The following is a 13,217-nucleotide window of genomic DNA, read 5'->3' as shown; positions in this document are numbered from 1 at the left end:
GGTTTTCCAAGGATCGGTCTCGGTCAATATTTTTATGATCACTAAAATTGAAACATTACTGTTTTTTAAAGAAATGTGCTAACATTTCTTTACAATCCTTCCTGTCACTTTAATGTGAAACACTGGGCAGGAAGATGACCCAGGTGGCTTAAATATTCATGTAAGCAGTCCAGTCCAGCCTTTAGGGCAGTGGCTGAAGGGAAGATTCAGAAATAACTGAAATCACCGGCAGTAAAACAAATATATCGCAAAGTCGCCCATAGTTGCCTCTGGAGGAAATTGTGGGCAACATTGCGATATGTTTTACTGCCAGCAATTTCAGTTATTTCCAATCGAGACGCATTTTCAGTAGATTTGTAGCCCGCAGCCATGCATAAATAATCGCAGGCGACAAATCTCCCCATCAGCCACTAGCCTTAGGGCCTTTACCACACCCACACGTTTGCTGGGAGAAGAGATGTTTGAGTATGGGGACAGGTAAGTAACATGGGTTGGGTGTACCTGGGAATGCAAGGAAGGATAGTGACAGGAAGGGTTTTAAAGTGATATGAACATGTTTGAACTTAAGTGTGTCAGTATTGGTTTTTATAGAAGAACAAATGCTATTTTCAAACAGTGGAGCCCCTGCCCCCTAACTGACTTTAAAAAATGTTCACTGTACTACTGTGCTGTGCCCACTGCAGAGCTGCAATGCAGGGTTGCTTTCCTGCGTTTATCTGTGTCACGTCCTGTCAGAGGTTTTAAAGGAGAACTAAACCCTAAAAATGAATATTGCTGAAAATGCCATATTTTATATACTGAACTTTATTGCAACAGCCTAAAGTTTCAGCTTCAGCAATGTTCCAGGGATTTGAACTTTTCAGAGGGGGTCACCATCTTGGATAGTGTCTGCAACATTCACATGCTCATTGGGCTCTAAACAGATGTTGAGAAGCTAAGATTAGGTGTTGTCACAAATTATCCAGCATAAAATGAGATTTGTCTAATAAAAGCTGGTGCTACAAGGCTGATTATTAAATTCTGATGCTAGTTGCATTGGTTTCTGTACTGCTATGTATTAATTACTAATCAGCCCTATATTGTGACATTTATATTCAATTTGTACTGTATATTGTGAGTAGGTCCATAAGCTCAGTAAGTGACAACAGCACCATGTGCAGTGAAACCGTGTTGCCCCAAAGAAGAGGAAATTTGTCTCCGGGCAACTAATCTCCCAGAATCTGACCGTGTGTTTCTGCCCTAAAAGCAGTTATTACCAAGTTGGAGTATGCACACAACCAACCTGATACCAGTGTGTATACTGGGGAACTGTACAGTGAAGTGAACATTACAAGGGTTGATTTTTAGCAGCTTATCTGCTCATGTATGGGGCACTCTGACGGGCCTACCCAACCAATATCAGTCCGAATGTATGGCCTCCCTTATAAAATTTTTTTTTACCTTCAATAGAACATCCAGAACATCCAGCAGGCATTCTCCATATATTCATTCAATGTGTAATGGTATCAAGATGTATTTTTTGTTTATCCTGCCAAAAGTCTGTAAAGGAGGTAAATGTAATCACTTGCCGAACATTGTAAAAGCACTTTTGTGTTTGTATGTACTGTTACTCTTGAATGGGTTATTCCTTTGTGTTATAAAGCAAAAATACTTTGATTAAAGGAAAAACTATACCCCCAAAATGAATACTTAAGCAACAGATAGTTTATATCATATTAAGTGGCATATTAAAAATCTTACCAAACTGGAAGTAAATCTTGCCCTTTTACATCTCTTGTCTTGAACCCCCATATTGTGATGGGTTGTGTGCTGCCTCAGAGATCACCAGACCAGAAATAATACAACTGTAACAGGAAGAATTGGCTCATGTGAGCTAAGAAGTATGTTTTGTATGTGTGCACAGTGAATCATACGATCCCAGGGGGTGGCCCTTATTTTTTAAAATGGCAATTTTCTATTTATGATTACCCAAAGTCACATACTACTAGAAAAGTATATTATTATGAAATTGGTTTACATGAAGCAGGGTTTTACATATGAGCTGTTTTATGCGATATCTTTTTATAGAGACCTACATTGTTTGGGGGTATAGGTTTCCTTTAACAGCTGATTTTGCATTGTATACATGCATAATGCTCATCTGAAACCCGTCTTCCTTCCCCCAAAACATTGTACAGAAGCATCTCTAGATTTTGATCTTCATATCAAGTAAAGTTGGGGTGGTGAGTTCTGTGTATATAGATATGTTTAAGTTCTTAGTTATACGAGATATCTTTGTTGTGCCATCAGTACAGTACTATTATTTTGTAAATTTAAGATTTTTACTTTCTCATTGTGCCTTATATTCTTTATTTGCATATACTCACAGAAACTGCTACAACGGTCTGTTGTCATGTGTTAGTCACAGATGGGCAGTAAGTGGATAGTCAAAAAAAAAAAACTTCTGTGACTTTACCCCTATTTTTTTTGTAGAGGACTATGCCCTTTATCTTTTGGATATGTACAATGGGTCTCTTAGATGACCTGTATGTAACCAAGAGTAGCAAAAAAAAAAAAAAAAAAAAAAAAAAAAATATATATATATATATATATATATATATATATATATATATATATATATATATATATATATATATATATATATATATATATATATATATATATATATATATATATATAGTGAATAAAGTACCCCCTCTTGTAAAATATAAGGATATTATAAGTTACCGAGGAGTTTCATGACCATATAAAAACACGAGGCCGAAGGCCGAGTGTTTTTATACAGGTCATGGAACTCCGAGGTAACTTCTAATATCCTCATATTTTGCAACTGGGGGTACTTTATTTATTATAATACACAAATTTCAGTGAGTCATGTGACAGAAATGACATCAGAACTCACCGTTTATAACTGATGACATCAGAACTCACCGTTTATAAGGATATAATTTACAAGATATTCATGGCTTTTGTGTATATTATATATATATATATTTTGTAAATTGTAAGTTTGCACAGGTATTGCCTGTTTAACAGGTGTTGGGTCCTTTTACTTGAAAAAAGAACAAATCAAATCGTTTTTTTTTTGTTTGTTTTTTTGCTTCGACTTTTTGTTTGTCAAATTAAACATTGTGTTTTATTGTAAACTTGTGAGCTAGAAATTAGTGGTATGTATATATCTAGATCAGAAAGCATACTATAAGCTGTCTTACTGTCATTTATTATGTAGAAAATGTGGCACAATTGGTTGGCACAATTGAGCTTTACTGAAGAGCACCTATATAAGCAGTCTGCCTAGGAACCCAGCTCTTCTAGTTAAGGAGAATTAAACTGAGTTTGTGCTGCTTGTTATGCACTGTTAAAAGTTTCTTTATGAAAAAAAACTCAGTTGTGAAAAAACAGGCACCTTCTGTTTGAAGTTTCGATGGGTGTTGTTGTCTTTTACTTCAGAAAAGGTGTGGCCAAGTCTTCCAGTCCACATGTGGTGTATCAAATGTGGGCATGTCCTAATAGAGATAGTGTTGTTAAAGGAACAGTAACATCAAAACTTGAAAGTATTTTAAAGTAATACAAGTATAATGCAGTGTTGCCCTGCAAAGGTAAAACTGCTGTGTTGGCTTTAGAAACACTACTATTGTTTATATAAATGAGCTGCTGTGTTGCAATGGGGAGCAGCCATTCAAAAGAGAGAAGGCTCAGGTTACACAGCAGATGGCAGATAAGCGCTGTAGAATATATTGGTATTATCTGTTATCTACTATTTAACCTGTGCCATATAGCCTTTTTTCAATTTCCGCCATTGCTACAAAGCAGCTTGTTTATAAAAACTATAGTAGTGTTTCTGAAGGAAACACACCAGTTTTACCAGTGCAGGCTAACAGTACATTATATTTTCATTATTTTAAAAGCACTTTATTTGCTTTGTTTTACTGTTCCTTTAAAGAAATGGACACCTGTTTAAGAAGTACCTGTTTATTAATTTCATCCAAGACTGCGATTTATAAAGCAGCTAAGTCAGGCCAGTATTATGCAGCAAAGGCTCGAGGAAACAAACTATCCAGGAAGCGCTAAGACAAGAAAAGACATGAGGAAGCCATGGTTATGCAATAGCCAAACCAGCAAGAAACCTATGACTATTAATTACGTAAATCAAAGCACAAACACAGACCAGTAAAGCTGCCTTGAAGCAGCAACATAAGGGAAACTGTAATTTACAGCAAGGAGTACAAGCCGTGGCTGAAAATCAACAGTGATACTGCCCTGGTCCAGGCACCAATCGCTTACAAAGCTGCACAGAATTCTCTACAGAAAATATCTACAGATGACATAGAGGCAGTTTTTGAACAAACAGCAGCATGAAAGAGAGGTTACCAATAAAGCGGTGAACTGGGGTGATTACACCATATGTAATTAAAGAATCACATTAAGAGAGTGGCATTGGACAAAAACATCAGATCTCTCCCACGAAGATACAGCACTGGGTTGGACAATGAGGCCCCAAAGATCTAGAACAGTTTGTAGAATAGTGGCTTTTTCACCAGGCTTGCATAGGATCTTCACTGAGGCACATCATGGATGTTACAGGAAGTGCAACTTCAGCACACCTAGTAAGAATGTTCCTTAAGGACAATGATACACGGGACGTTTTGTCGCCTGCAAGGAATCCTCGGAAAGTAGCAGCAATGCCCACCGACAGTATCCATGTAAACTGTGAGAAGGAAACAAGGGACGTTTAGTCGGCCGCAGTAGCCAAGATCTATTGTGGGCGACAAAATGTCCGGTGTTTTATTGCCCTATGAGAGGGTGTTCAAAAATGATCAACAGGGGAAATTTGATTTAAAGAGGCAGGTAAAATCAAACCCAGCTTGGTTGTGATAACGCTAAAGAACATATTTTACAGACGTTTTTCTGGCTAATTGTACATACCAAGGTTGATGTATTCTGACACTGCATTATTGGTGTTGGTTAACTTCTCCTATGCCACATTGTTGGAGCTCACTGGTACCTTTACCCATAATAGCATACATATGTACTGATACCTCTTGATTATGCTTTATTCATCTTATGAAGTTCTTTATTATTGCTGCACTGAGCATCTTTTAGTTTAGAAAAGGAGTAGAAATATGTTAGCAATTTCCCAGATGGTATCAAAACTAATGTTCACCAGCCATGTAGTGACAAGTTAAAAGAACAATAGCACCAAAAAATTAAGTGTTTTAAAGTAATGAAAATATAATATGCTGTTGCTCTGTACTGGTAAGTAAAACTAATGTGTTTGCTTTAGAAACATGCACAGTCTGTTGCTGAAGAGCACAGAGTGGGGTTCATTTGTCATCACTGGGCAAATGTGCCCGTGGGCAGTAACCCATGGCAACCAATCAAATTGTTGCATTCATTGTTCTCTCTGCAGCTGGCTGAAAAATCCAATCACTGATTGCCTACTTTGGGTTTCTGTCCACAGACACATTTGCCCAGTGTTTATAAATAAGCCCCAGATTGTTGCTGAAGTGCACAGACTTATTGGTGTAAAAAACCTTATGGTTTTTTTTTTCTCCTTTGGGGAGAACACTAGGCCCAGTCACAGCTCAGACCACATTCCTATGTAAAATAAACCCCCTTTTCACCTGACAAAGGGATAAGCACAAAAGAGCAAGCTAAAAGTGTAAATTCTGTAATGCATTTAAAGAAATCCAAGCAGACTTACTTTGCTGCAGTAATCAGTTAGGGTGTGTAGACTGTTCATATCCAGTATGTGTGGGTGGTGTTTATATAATGTGTGCTTTTAGTATATACAATTCCTCTTAAAAGAATTCAGAACCTCGATTAATTCTCTCATTTTACAGAATAACAATTTTATCAGCAATATATTTATTTAAAATGACTGAAATGTCAGTTTAGTTTTTCAATGTAATATTCTTTCACGTTCTAAACATTTCTTAAGTATTAAATTGAATTGTTTATTATTCAGTGACGGTTACCGGTCAATGAAATTGTGTTATAAGAAGTAATGAACCCCTTTAGTGAAGTTAAAGTGACATTGGAATTCCATGGGCATCATAATAGCACTTGATTTATGGCCTTTATGGTCATTCGTGGCTTGTTTTCTAACTCATCACATTTTCACACAGACTGTTCTAGTATTTGGGCTTTGGTTTAGGCTATGGTTGATTTCTGAGCCAAGATTTATTTTGTTTGTTTGTTGAGTGACTGTCACATTACCAATAAGCCAAATATTCTACAACGGATCCCATACTTGTACTACAAATTTTAAATGCAACATTTTGTGGCTCAAGTTGTGTGGCACTATGACAGTATAGGTGGATGGTGGGCCATACTGACGGATGTTAGTGTCACATATGCATTTGCCTATTTGCAGATTTGTTATGACACACTAACCGTGTATCTTGGTCTTCCCAGCAGTTAAACTGGGAACCCACACATAAATGAGTTATCAGCTGGTCAGTTGAAGATGAAGTGAATTCTCTTGCTCTTCATATTCAGGCGCTAGTGCAGTAATAGCACATGGGGCAAGTGCAGTGTTGCTTTCACCACTTTTCCTGTTTCTAAATTGGTTGTAAAAGTGTTTCTTTTGGACTACCCAGCTCTTTAAAAATGTGTTCGCTTAACCCATAGCTCGTTAAATCTTTTGCATGAAGTTTTTAATAGAAGCTGAACAGAACTGACCTGAAGTATTGGATTCTTCAGAGTAACAATTGAAGGAAAGGGTGGGATCAGTGCTCTAAAGCTTCCCTCCTTATGTATGACATGGGAGTAAAAAAATAAAAAAAACAATTTATGTGGAAATGGTGTGATTGGATTCCTTCCTGAGTAGGCTAAAAAAATGTCGCTTCTCTGCATTCATTATAAGCGTGTTTCTTTACTTAGTGGAAGGGACCAAAATTTTGACTTCTGCCTTATGCACCAAGATTTTGTTTTCAATTTACATTGTGTCTCCTGTTTAATATTGTCCATAAATGTTGAATGTGAAAATGTTCATGTATTAAAAGGGAATGCATCCTGTTGCAAAGTTGCCAAGACTGCAAGTCTATGCTTGGTGTTTCCCAAATCATAAGATTGTCCCTCCTATCTCCAATATCCCTGCTTAGCTCAAAAATAACAAAAAATATTTTCAGCAAATGTTTTATTCATGTAACTAATTTAGCTTATATATATTTTCATAAATCAGTGACTTAAATGTAGCTTTCATTAACAGAGGATAATGTTGCTATTGTTACTAGTTAACTATATCATAAATGTATGTGTATATATATATATATATATAGATAGATAGATAGATAGATATATGTGTATATATATATATATATATATATATATATATATATATATATATATATATATCTATCTCTCTCTCTATCACAAGGGTATTACCAGCACTTCCACACACAGGACTTAAAAATCAATAAATGGTGTTTTATTCAATATTCAGTCATTTGAATAAAACACCATTTGTTGATTTTGAAGTCCTTTGTTTGCGGACCCTTCTTCTCTGCGCTATATTTTATATATATATATATATATATATATATATATATATATATATATATATATATAATGTGTGTATATATATATATATTTTTTTTTAATATAAATTATTGAAAGTTTGGAGCATTTTGAGATTGTTTTTGTTCTTGCTTGAATGATTGCTGAGCTGTGGTTTTTTTTGTTTTGTTTTTTTATTCATTTTTGGAAGTCTGGGAAAATACAATGTGCCTTCTTTTCTCTCACTATAGATTTGTGGATGCACTTAGATGTTTGCAATGAGCACTGTGGCTGGCATGCCCCAGTGGTTTGGATCCCGATGCAGAGGACTCCGTAGTAAGCGAATCTATCAAAAGCGAACGTCATGAGTATAGTGATCCCTTTGCGGGTTGCGACAACAGAGGCTCCGTATCTGGAAATGGCTGCAGGCTCAGAGTAAGTACAACATGAAAAAAAACCCTTTGTTTCCTGTTGTGCTTTGTGCAACTGGTAGTTGCAATCATTCAGAAGATCTTATTTTCCTACCTTCTGCCATAATGCCCAGGGTATACTGTACTCATAAATATTATTTTGCTTGTCCCTTTCTGATCTGTTGTTCTCCATTCTTATTCTTATTCTTATTCAGTAGTGCTGTTCATCTCACAGCCAAATAAAGTTTTTTATTTAAAGATAAGTTTCTGTTGTGGTGCTGTCTACACTATTAGATGCACAGTGTGATTGCTACAACTGTGGATTTTCACAGAGGGGAAAAAGCAGTCAGCGGTTCAATGGTACTCTGTATGAGGCAAAAATCTTGGGAAATAATTCCACTTCTCCGCAGCACTGACCTTTTTGCAACATTTAAATGTTAGAAAATTAGTTTGTTGAAAGAAATGCCCTTGATGCTACTATGTGAGGGAGAATTCAAAATGATTTGTTGCCCAGGTAGCTCATGGAGACCATAATAAACGTGCACGTATGGGAGTATATGTGTGTATCAATATTCAATGAATAATGTTGTTTCTGTATATTCGTATTCATTAAAAAAAAAAAAAATTAAGAATCATAGTTAACATAATAATTGAAGGTAACAACCTGTTAATAAGTGCAGAACATATATTTATAAAGTGCCAGCATTCTACTGTGCAGTACAATAGAAGGATGTATTTAACAAACATACAAATAGTGACTGATACAAGAGCAAAAGAGGGCCCTGCTCATTCAGTTTGGAAATTATGGTCGGAAACTCATACGATTTGTTTCCATGTCCTATGGAATTATTGTGGCGTATTACACAATCTCATTTATGTCCAAATTTTACAAAGTTTCCTTGTTGTGTTAAATGTTACTAGCAAAAACTCTTAATTTTATGTGTACCCTGATGTCTTCCAGTGTTTATCAGTTACTCCAGTTGATACCTGGAGATAAAGCATGTATTTAAATCACTAAAGATTAGAGTGCGTTATTGCTGTTTTTGTATAGCCTGTTTTTATAGCCTTTTTCGTATACCTGCGAAGGAAACATAAATTAATTGGTGATGTCAGATGTTAGGCACCACCACACTGATTGTAATTGCTTACCTGAAACCTCAGAGTGATGCTTCTGTTAGCAGAAACCTGTGAGCACCACTGAGCGATCCTCTTCTTCATACTGCCTCTTTAAATCTTTCTCTCACAAGGTAATTTTCAAAGGGTATTTTCTGTTTTCACAGTGGTCCCTTATTGCTACTGTGAGGAGCAAAACAGTGAACCAGTGGTGTTTACACAGACTTTGTCTATAGTGAGTTTTTGTGGTTGCCTTATAATTCCACCTTTGATTAAGTAAACATTATGAGGTTTGACAGATTGCACATATAAGTCAACATGACATTTGTGTTACCTGTCATATTGCTTCAGTTATATGTGCCTGTTGCCTGGCACCCCTCTAGTTGGTTATATGGGACACTTACTATTTCACAGTTGAAGTCAAGTGGAAAATGCTTCTAAAATTCTATTGTAATTCAAAATATATTTGTTTTACAGGCCAGAATCTGTAGAAGCTAGCCCTGTCGTCGTTGATAAGTCAAATAGTTATCCACATCAGTTATATACCAGCAGTTCTCATCATTCGCACAGTTATATTGGATTGCCTTATGCTGTAAGTATGCTTTGATAATTAGTTCTTAAATTCTAACCCAAACAGACACCGCAAAACATAAAAGTTAATTTTACATTCTTAAGGGCTTTTAGCACACAGGCAAATTCGGGGAGACTAATCGCCTCTTCTTCGGTGTGACTTTTTCCTCGTGAGGCAACTCCGGGCGACTTCAGAAATTAAAGCGCCGCGAGTGCATTGCCGCAGGCGATTTTTCATTTTAGCAGCGGGGAGGCAGTTCGGGGAGATTGTCGGAAAAATAGGCCAAGCGACTAAACCCCCACCCCCCACCCCCGAATCTGCCCGTGGGCCAAAGCCCTAAAGGGGTTGTTCACCTAGTTGTTTTTAGATGGTTCACCAGAAATAACTTTTTTCCAATTACTTTCTATTTGCTATGTGTGACAGTTTTTATTATTGAAGTGTGACATGCCATTTTTCTGGGAGGGGGGTCACCAACCCTGTAAACTGTTTTAAATTGATACATTTAGTTGATGCATTTCTTATCTTTAGCCCTGCTGAGTAGAATCCCTGAATTTCTTTACAGGCTGCTGAATTGATACAATAGTTGCTAATACTCCAGAGATCCTACTGAAAAATGTATCAACTAAGTGTTGCAAAATTGTAACCATTTAAGTCTGGCAGCTCAGTAATTCAGGTGCAGACTCTAAACACCAGAGACATGAACATTAAACTTTAAACTTAGATTTTGAAAAAACAGTAAAAAATAAACAATGGAAAGTAAATGGGAAAAAAAGTCTTTATTTCTGAGGAACAATCTGAAAATAATTGAACTGGAAAAAAGTGTTTGGAAGATGAACAACCCCTTTAATATGATATACATAGCTGAAGAGCTTCTTGTATTGGTCTTAAATGGCTTTATTTATCTTTTATAATGTTAATTTTGATAAAGGTTGCAGGCGGTTGTGTTTTATTTAGTCCTTAAATTCAATTGCTCTCTTGTGTTTGCTAAAGCATTACTTTAATCTTTAATTATAAATCAATAGGATCATAACTATGGTGCTCGCCCTCCACCAACACCTCCAGCATCTCCTCCTCCTGTTCTTAGTAAGAACGAAGTAAACATATTTACTGCTCCTAATTTTGATGAGACCTCCAGTGCTACAACAATCAGTACTTCAGAAGATGGGAGCTATGGTACTGATGTCACTAGATGTATCTGCGGTTTTACACATGATGATGGATATATGATTTGTTGTGACAAATGCAGGTAAAATATGCTGTGCTTAAGTTTTGATTTCACATGAATAGTCAGTGTTTACTTTTCACTTATAATACTAAATGTATGGTTCAGATATGTCAATGTGGAATCATTTTCCCCGTGGAAGCTTTTGAAGTTTTCTGGGAATGGGCACTCACTAATTGGTTGTTCTTCAAATTTTCTCTGTTAGTTTTTCAATCTGTATAGTTGTCTGCCATCTTTAGAAACAGAACAAGAAAGTAGTGTCACATTAACATGTAATCCACCCAAGACTTCTTATCATGTAGTTCAGGGTCTTTATAACCTGTGTGCCAGGGTCAAAATTGGTTTCCCTTGCTGTTTTGTTACGGTCTTCATAAGCAGATACAATAATGTTATCCTATAATATTCATTTAAAAATGTAAATATTCAGATGTTATCTGGATCTGTTAAAGTTAAATGGATACTGTCATGGGGAAACATGCTGTTTACAAAATGTGTTAATTAATAATTAACTTCAGGATATCAGGCAAGCAAAGCCGTTCCTTTATTTTCCCAGGATTCCCTCAGTCTCCTGAATTGTGCTTTGATAAGCTGCAGTCTTTCTTTAATGCTGGCCAGCAAGTTGATATCGGTACCCCCAAGCTGATTTTAAAGGGGTGGTTCACCTTTGAGGTAACTAGTGTGTTCTAGAAAGTCCTATTCCTAGCAAATTTACATTTTAATTATTTATATTTTATAGTTTTCGTGTTATTTGCCTTGCTCTTTTTCCTCTTTCCAGCTATCAAATGGGGTCACTGACCCCATCTAAAAAACAAATGCTCTGTAGAGCTGCAAATGTATTGTTACTTTTGTTTATCACTCCTATTTCTATTCAGTCCCTCTCCTATTCATATTCCAGTCTCTTATTCAAATCAGTGCATGGTTGCTATGGTAATGTGGACCCTAGCAATTAAAAATTGCAAACTGGAGAGCTGCTAAATAAATCAAAAATAATAAAAACATGGAAACCAATTGAACATTTTTTCAGAATATCTACATCATACTAAAAGTTAATCTGAAGGTGAACAACCCCTTTAAGCAGAGCCGGGCCATAGAACAGTGGACAAGATAAAAGCCTGAACTGATAATGCCATGTGTCTGAGCTGCTACCACTGCTATGCATAAGGTTACTAGCACATGCCAGTCGAGAACTATCCAGTATTTTATTTAGCGAGTGGAAAAACCAGCCAAATCTAGCCATGCTTTTCCTTTCAGTTTAACGCCTACTGCACATTAAAATCATGACTGTATCCCTTTAAGAAATACTGTTGTAGAATTGGAGTAAAATGTACTGTTGCAAAATTGTCTAATGCAGATTATTTTTTTTTTCCCTCAGTGTCTGGCAACATATCGATTGTATGGGTATTGACAGGCAAAATATACCAGACATCTACTTATGTGAGCGTTGTCAGCCTCGGTAAGTTATTCTGTCCTGTAAAATGTTTTTCAAGGCATTAAATATACAGTATACAAGTGACTTAAGTTTACAGAAATGGCAACATCATATTAAAGTAGACCTGTCGCCTATACATTAAAAAGCTGAAAAATGAAAATCCTTTGCAAATTAAACATGAATCACAATTCTTTTTTTCATTAAAACATACTTCTTATAAAGCGGTTTAAATATTTGAGCTGTCAATTAAATATTATCTGCCCGCCTCTATGCCTGAGGCATAGAGGTGGGGCAGTCTTTTACTTTCACTTTCCATTCAGAACTTTCTATATGCCTCTGCACTTTTCACATTGTTCCTTCCCTCCTCAGGCTCTTTAATTATGTAGGTTCATACACAAGATTTTGGGGTGATACACAATTTGTCATAAAGGAACAGTAACCCCAAAAAATTTAAGTGTTTTAAAGTAATGAAAATATCATGTAGTGTTGCCCTGCACTGGTAAAACTGATCTGTTTGCTTCAGAAACACTACTATAGTTCATATAAACAAGCTTCTGTGTAGCAATGGCGGAAATCGAAAAAAGGCTATATTGTACAGGTTAACTAATGGATAACAGATAACACCATTAGACAGAGCTTATCTGCTATCTGATGTGTAACCTGAGCCTTTTCTCTTTTGAATGGCTGCCCCATTGCTACGCAGCAGCTTATTTATACAAACAATAGTAGTGTTTCTAAAGCAAACACAGCAGTTTTACCAGTGCAAGACAACACTGCATTATATTTTTATTACTTTAAAACACTTTTATTTTTTGACGTAACTGTTCCTTTAATAACAGTGTCTACAAAATGGCTCCTGCCAGCTTGCTTTGATTTGTGTAATTCCAAGACTAAAGGAAAAATTTTTAAATAATAAATATAGTGTAAGTAAAGTTTATTTTGCTCAATTAATGTGATAGAAAATAATTTGGA

The 13,217-nt window shown here is 36.1% G+C and overlaps 1 protein-coding gene across 4 annotated transcripts in view; it reads left to right on the top strand.

Moving 5' to 3' along the window:
- Positions 1 to 13,217, top strand: part of kmt2e.L (lysine (K)-specific methyltransferase 2E L homeolog) — a 61,434-nt gene that overhangs the window by 5,826 nt on the left and 42,391 nt on the right. For 3 of the 4 annotated variants that reach the window (XM_041586528.1, XM_041586529.1, XM_041586527.1), the window contains exons 2-5: positions 7,752 to 7,935; positions 9,501 to 9,615; positions 10,617 to 10,840; positions 12,189 to 12,269. In XM_041586528.1, the coding sequence (XP_041442462.1) occupies positions 7,865 to 7,935; positions 9,501 to 9,615; positions 10,617 to 10,840; positions 12,189 to 12,269 (491 nt within the window). In that variant the 5' untranslated portion in view covers positions 7,752 to 7,864. Of the gene's footprint in view, positions 1 to 7,751; positions 7,936 to 9,500; positions 9,616 to 10,616; positions 10,841 to 11,369; positions 11,486 to 12,188; positions 12,270 to 13,217 lie in introns of those variants that run through there. The other variant, XM_041586530.1, reaches the window with a different exon arrangement.

The sequence above is a fragment of the Xenopus laevis genome, chromosome 3L (assembly GCF_017654675.1).
Source record: "Xenopus laevis strain J_2021 chromosome 3L, Xenopus_laevis_v10.1, whole genome shotgun sequence".
In the NCBI taxonomy this organism is placed as follows: domain Eukaryota; kingdom Metazoa; phylum Chordata; class Amphibia; order Anura; family Pipidae; genus Xenopus; species Xenopus laevis.
Note: the sequence above shows the minus strand (reverse complement) of the source record. Positions and strands in the feature narration are given on the sequence as shown.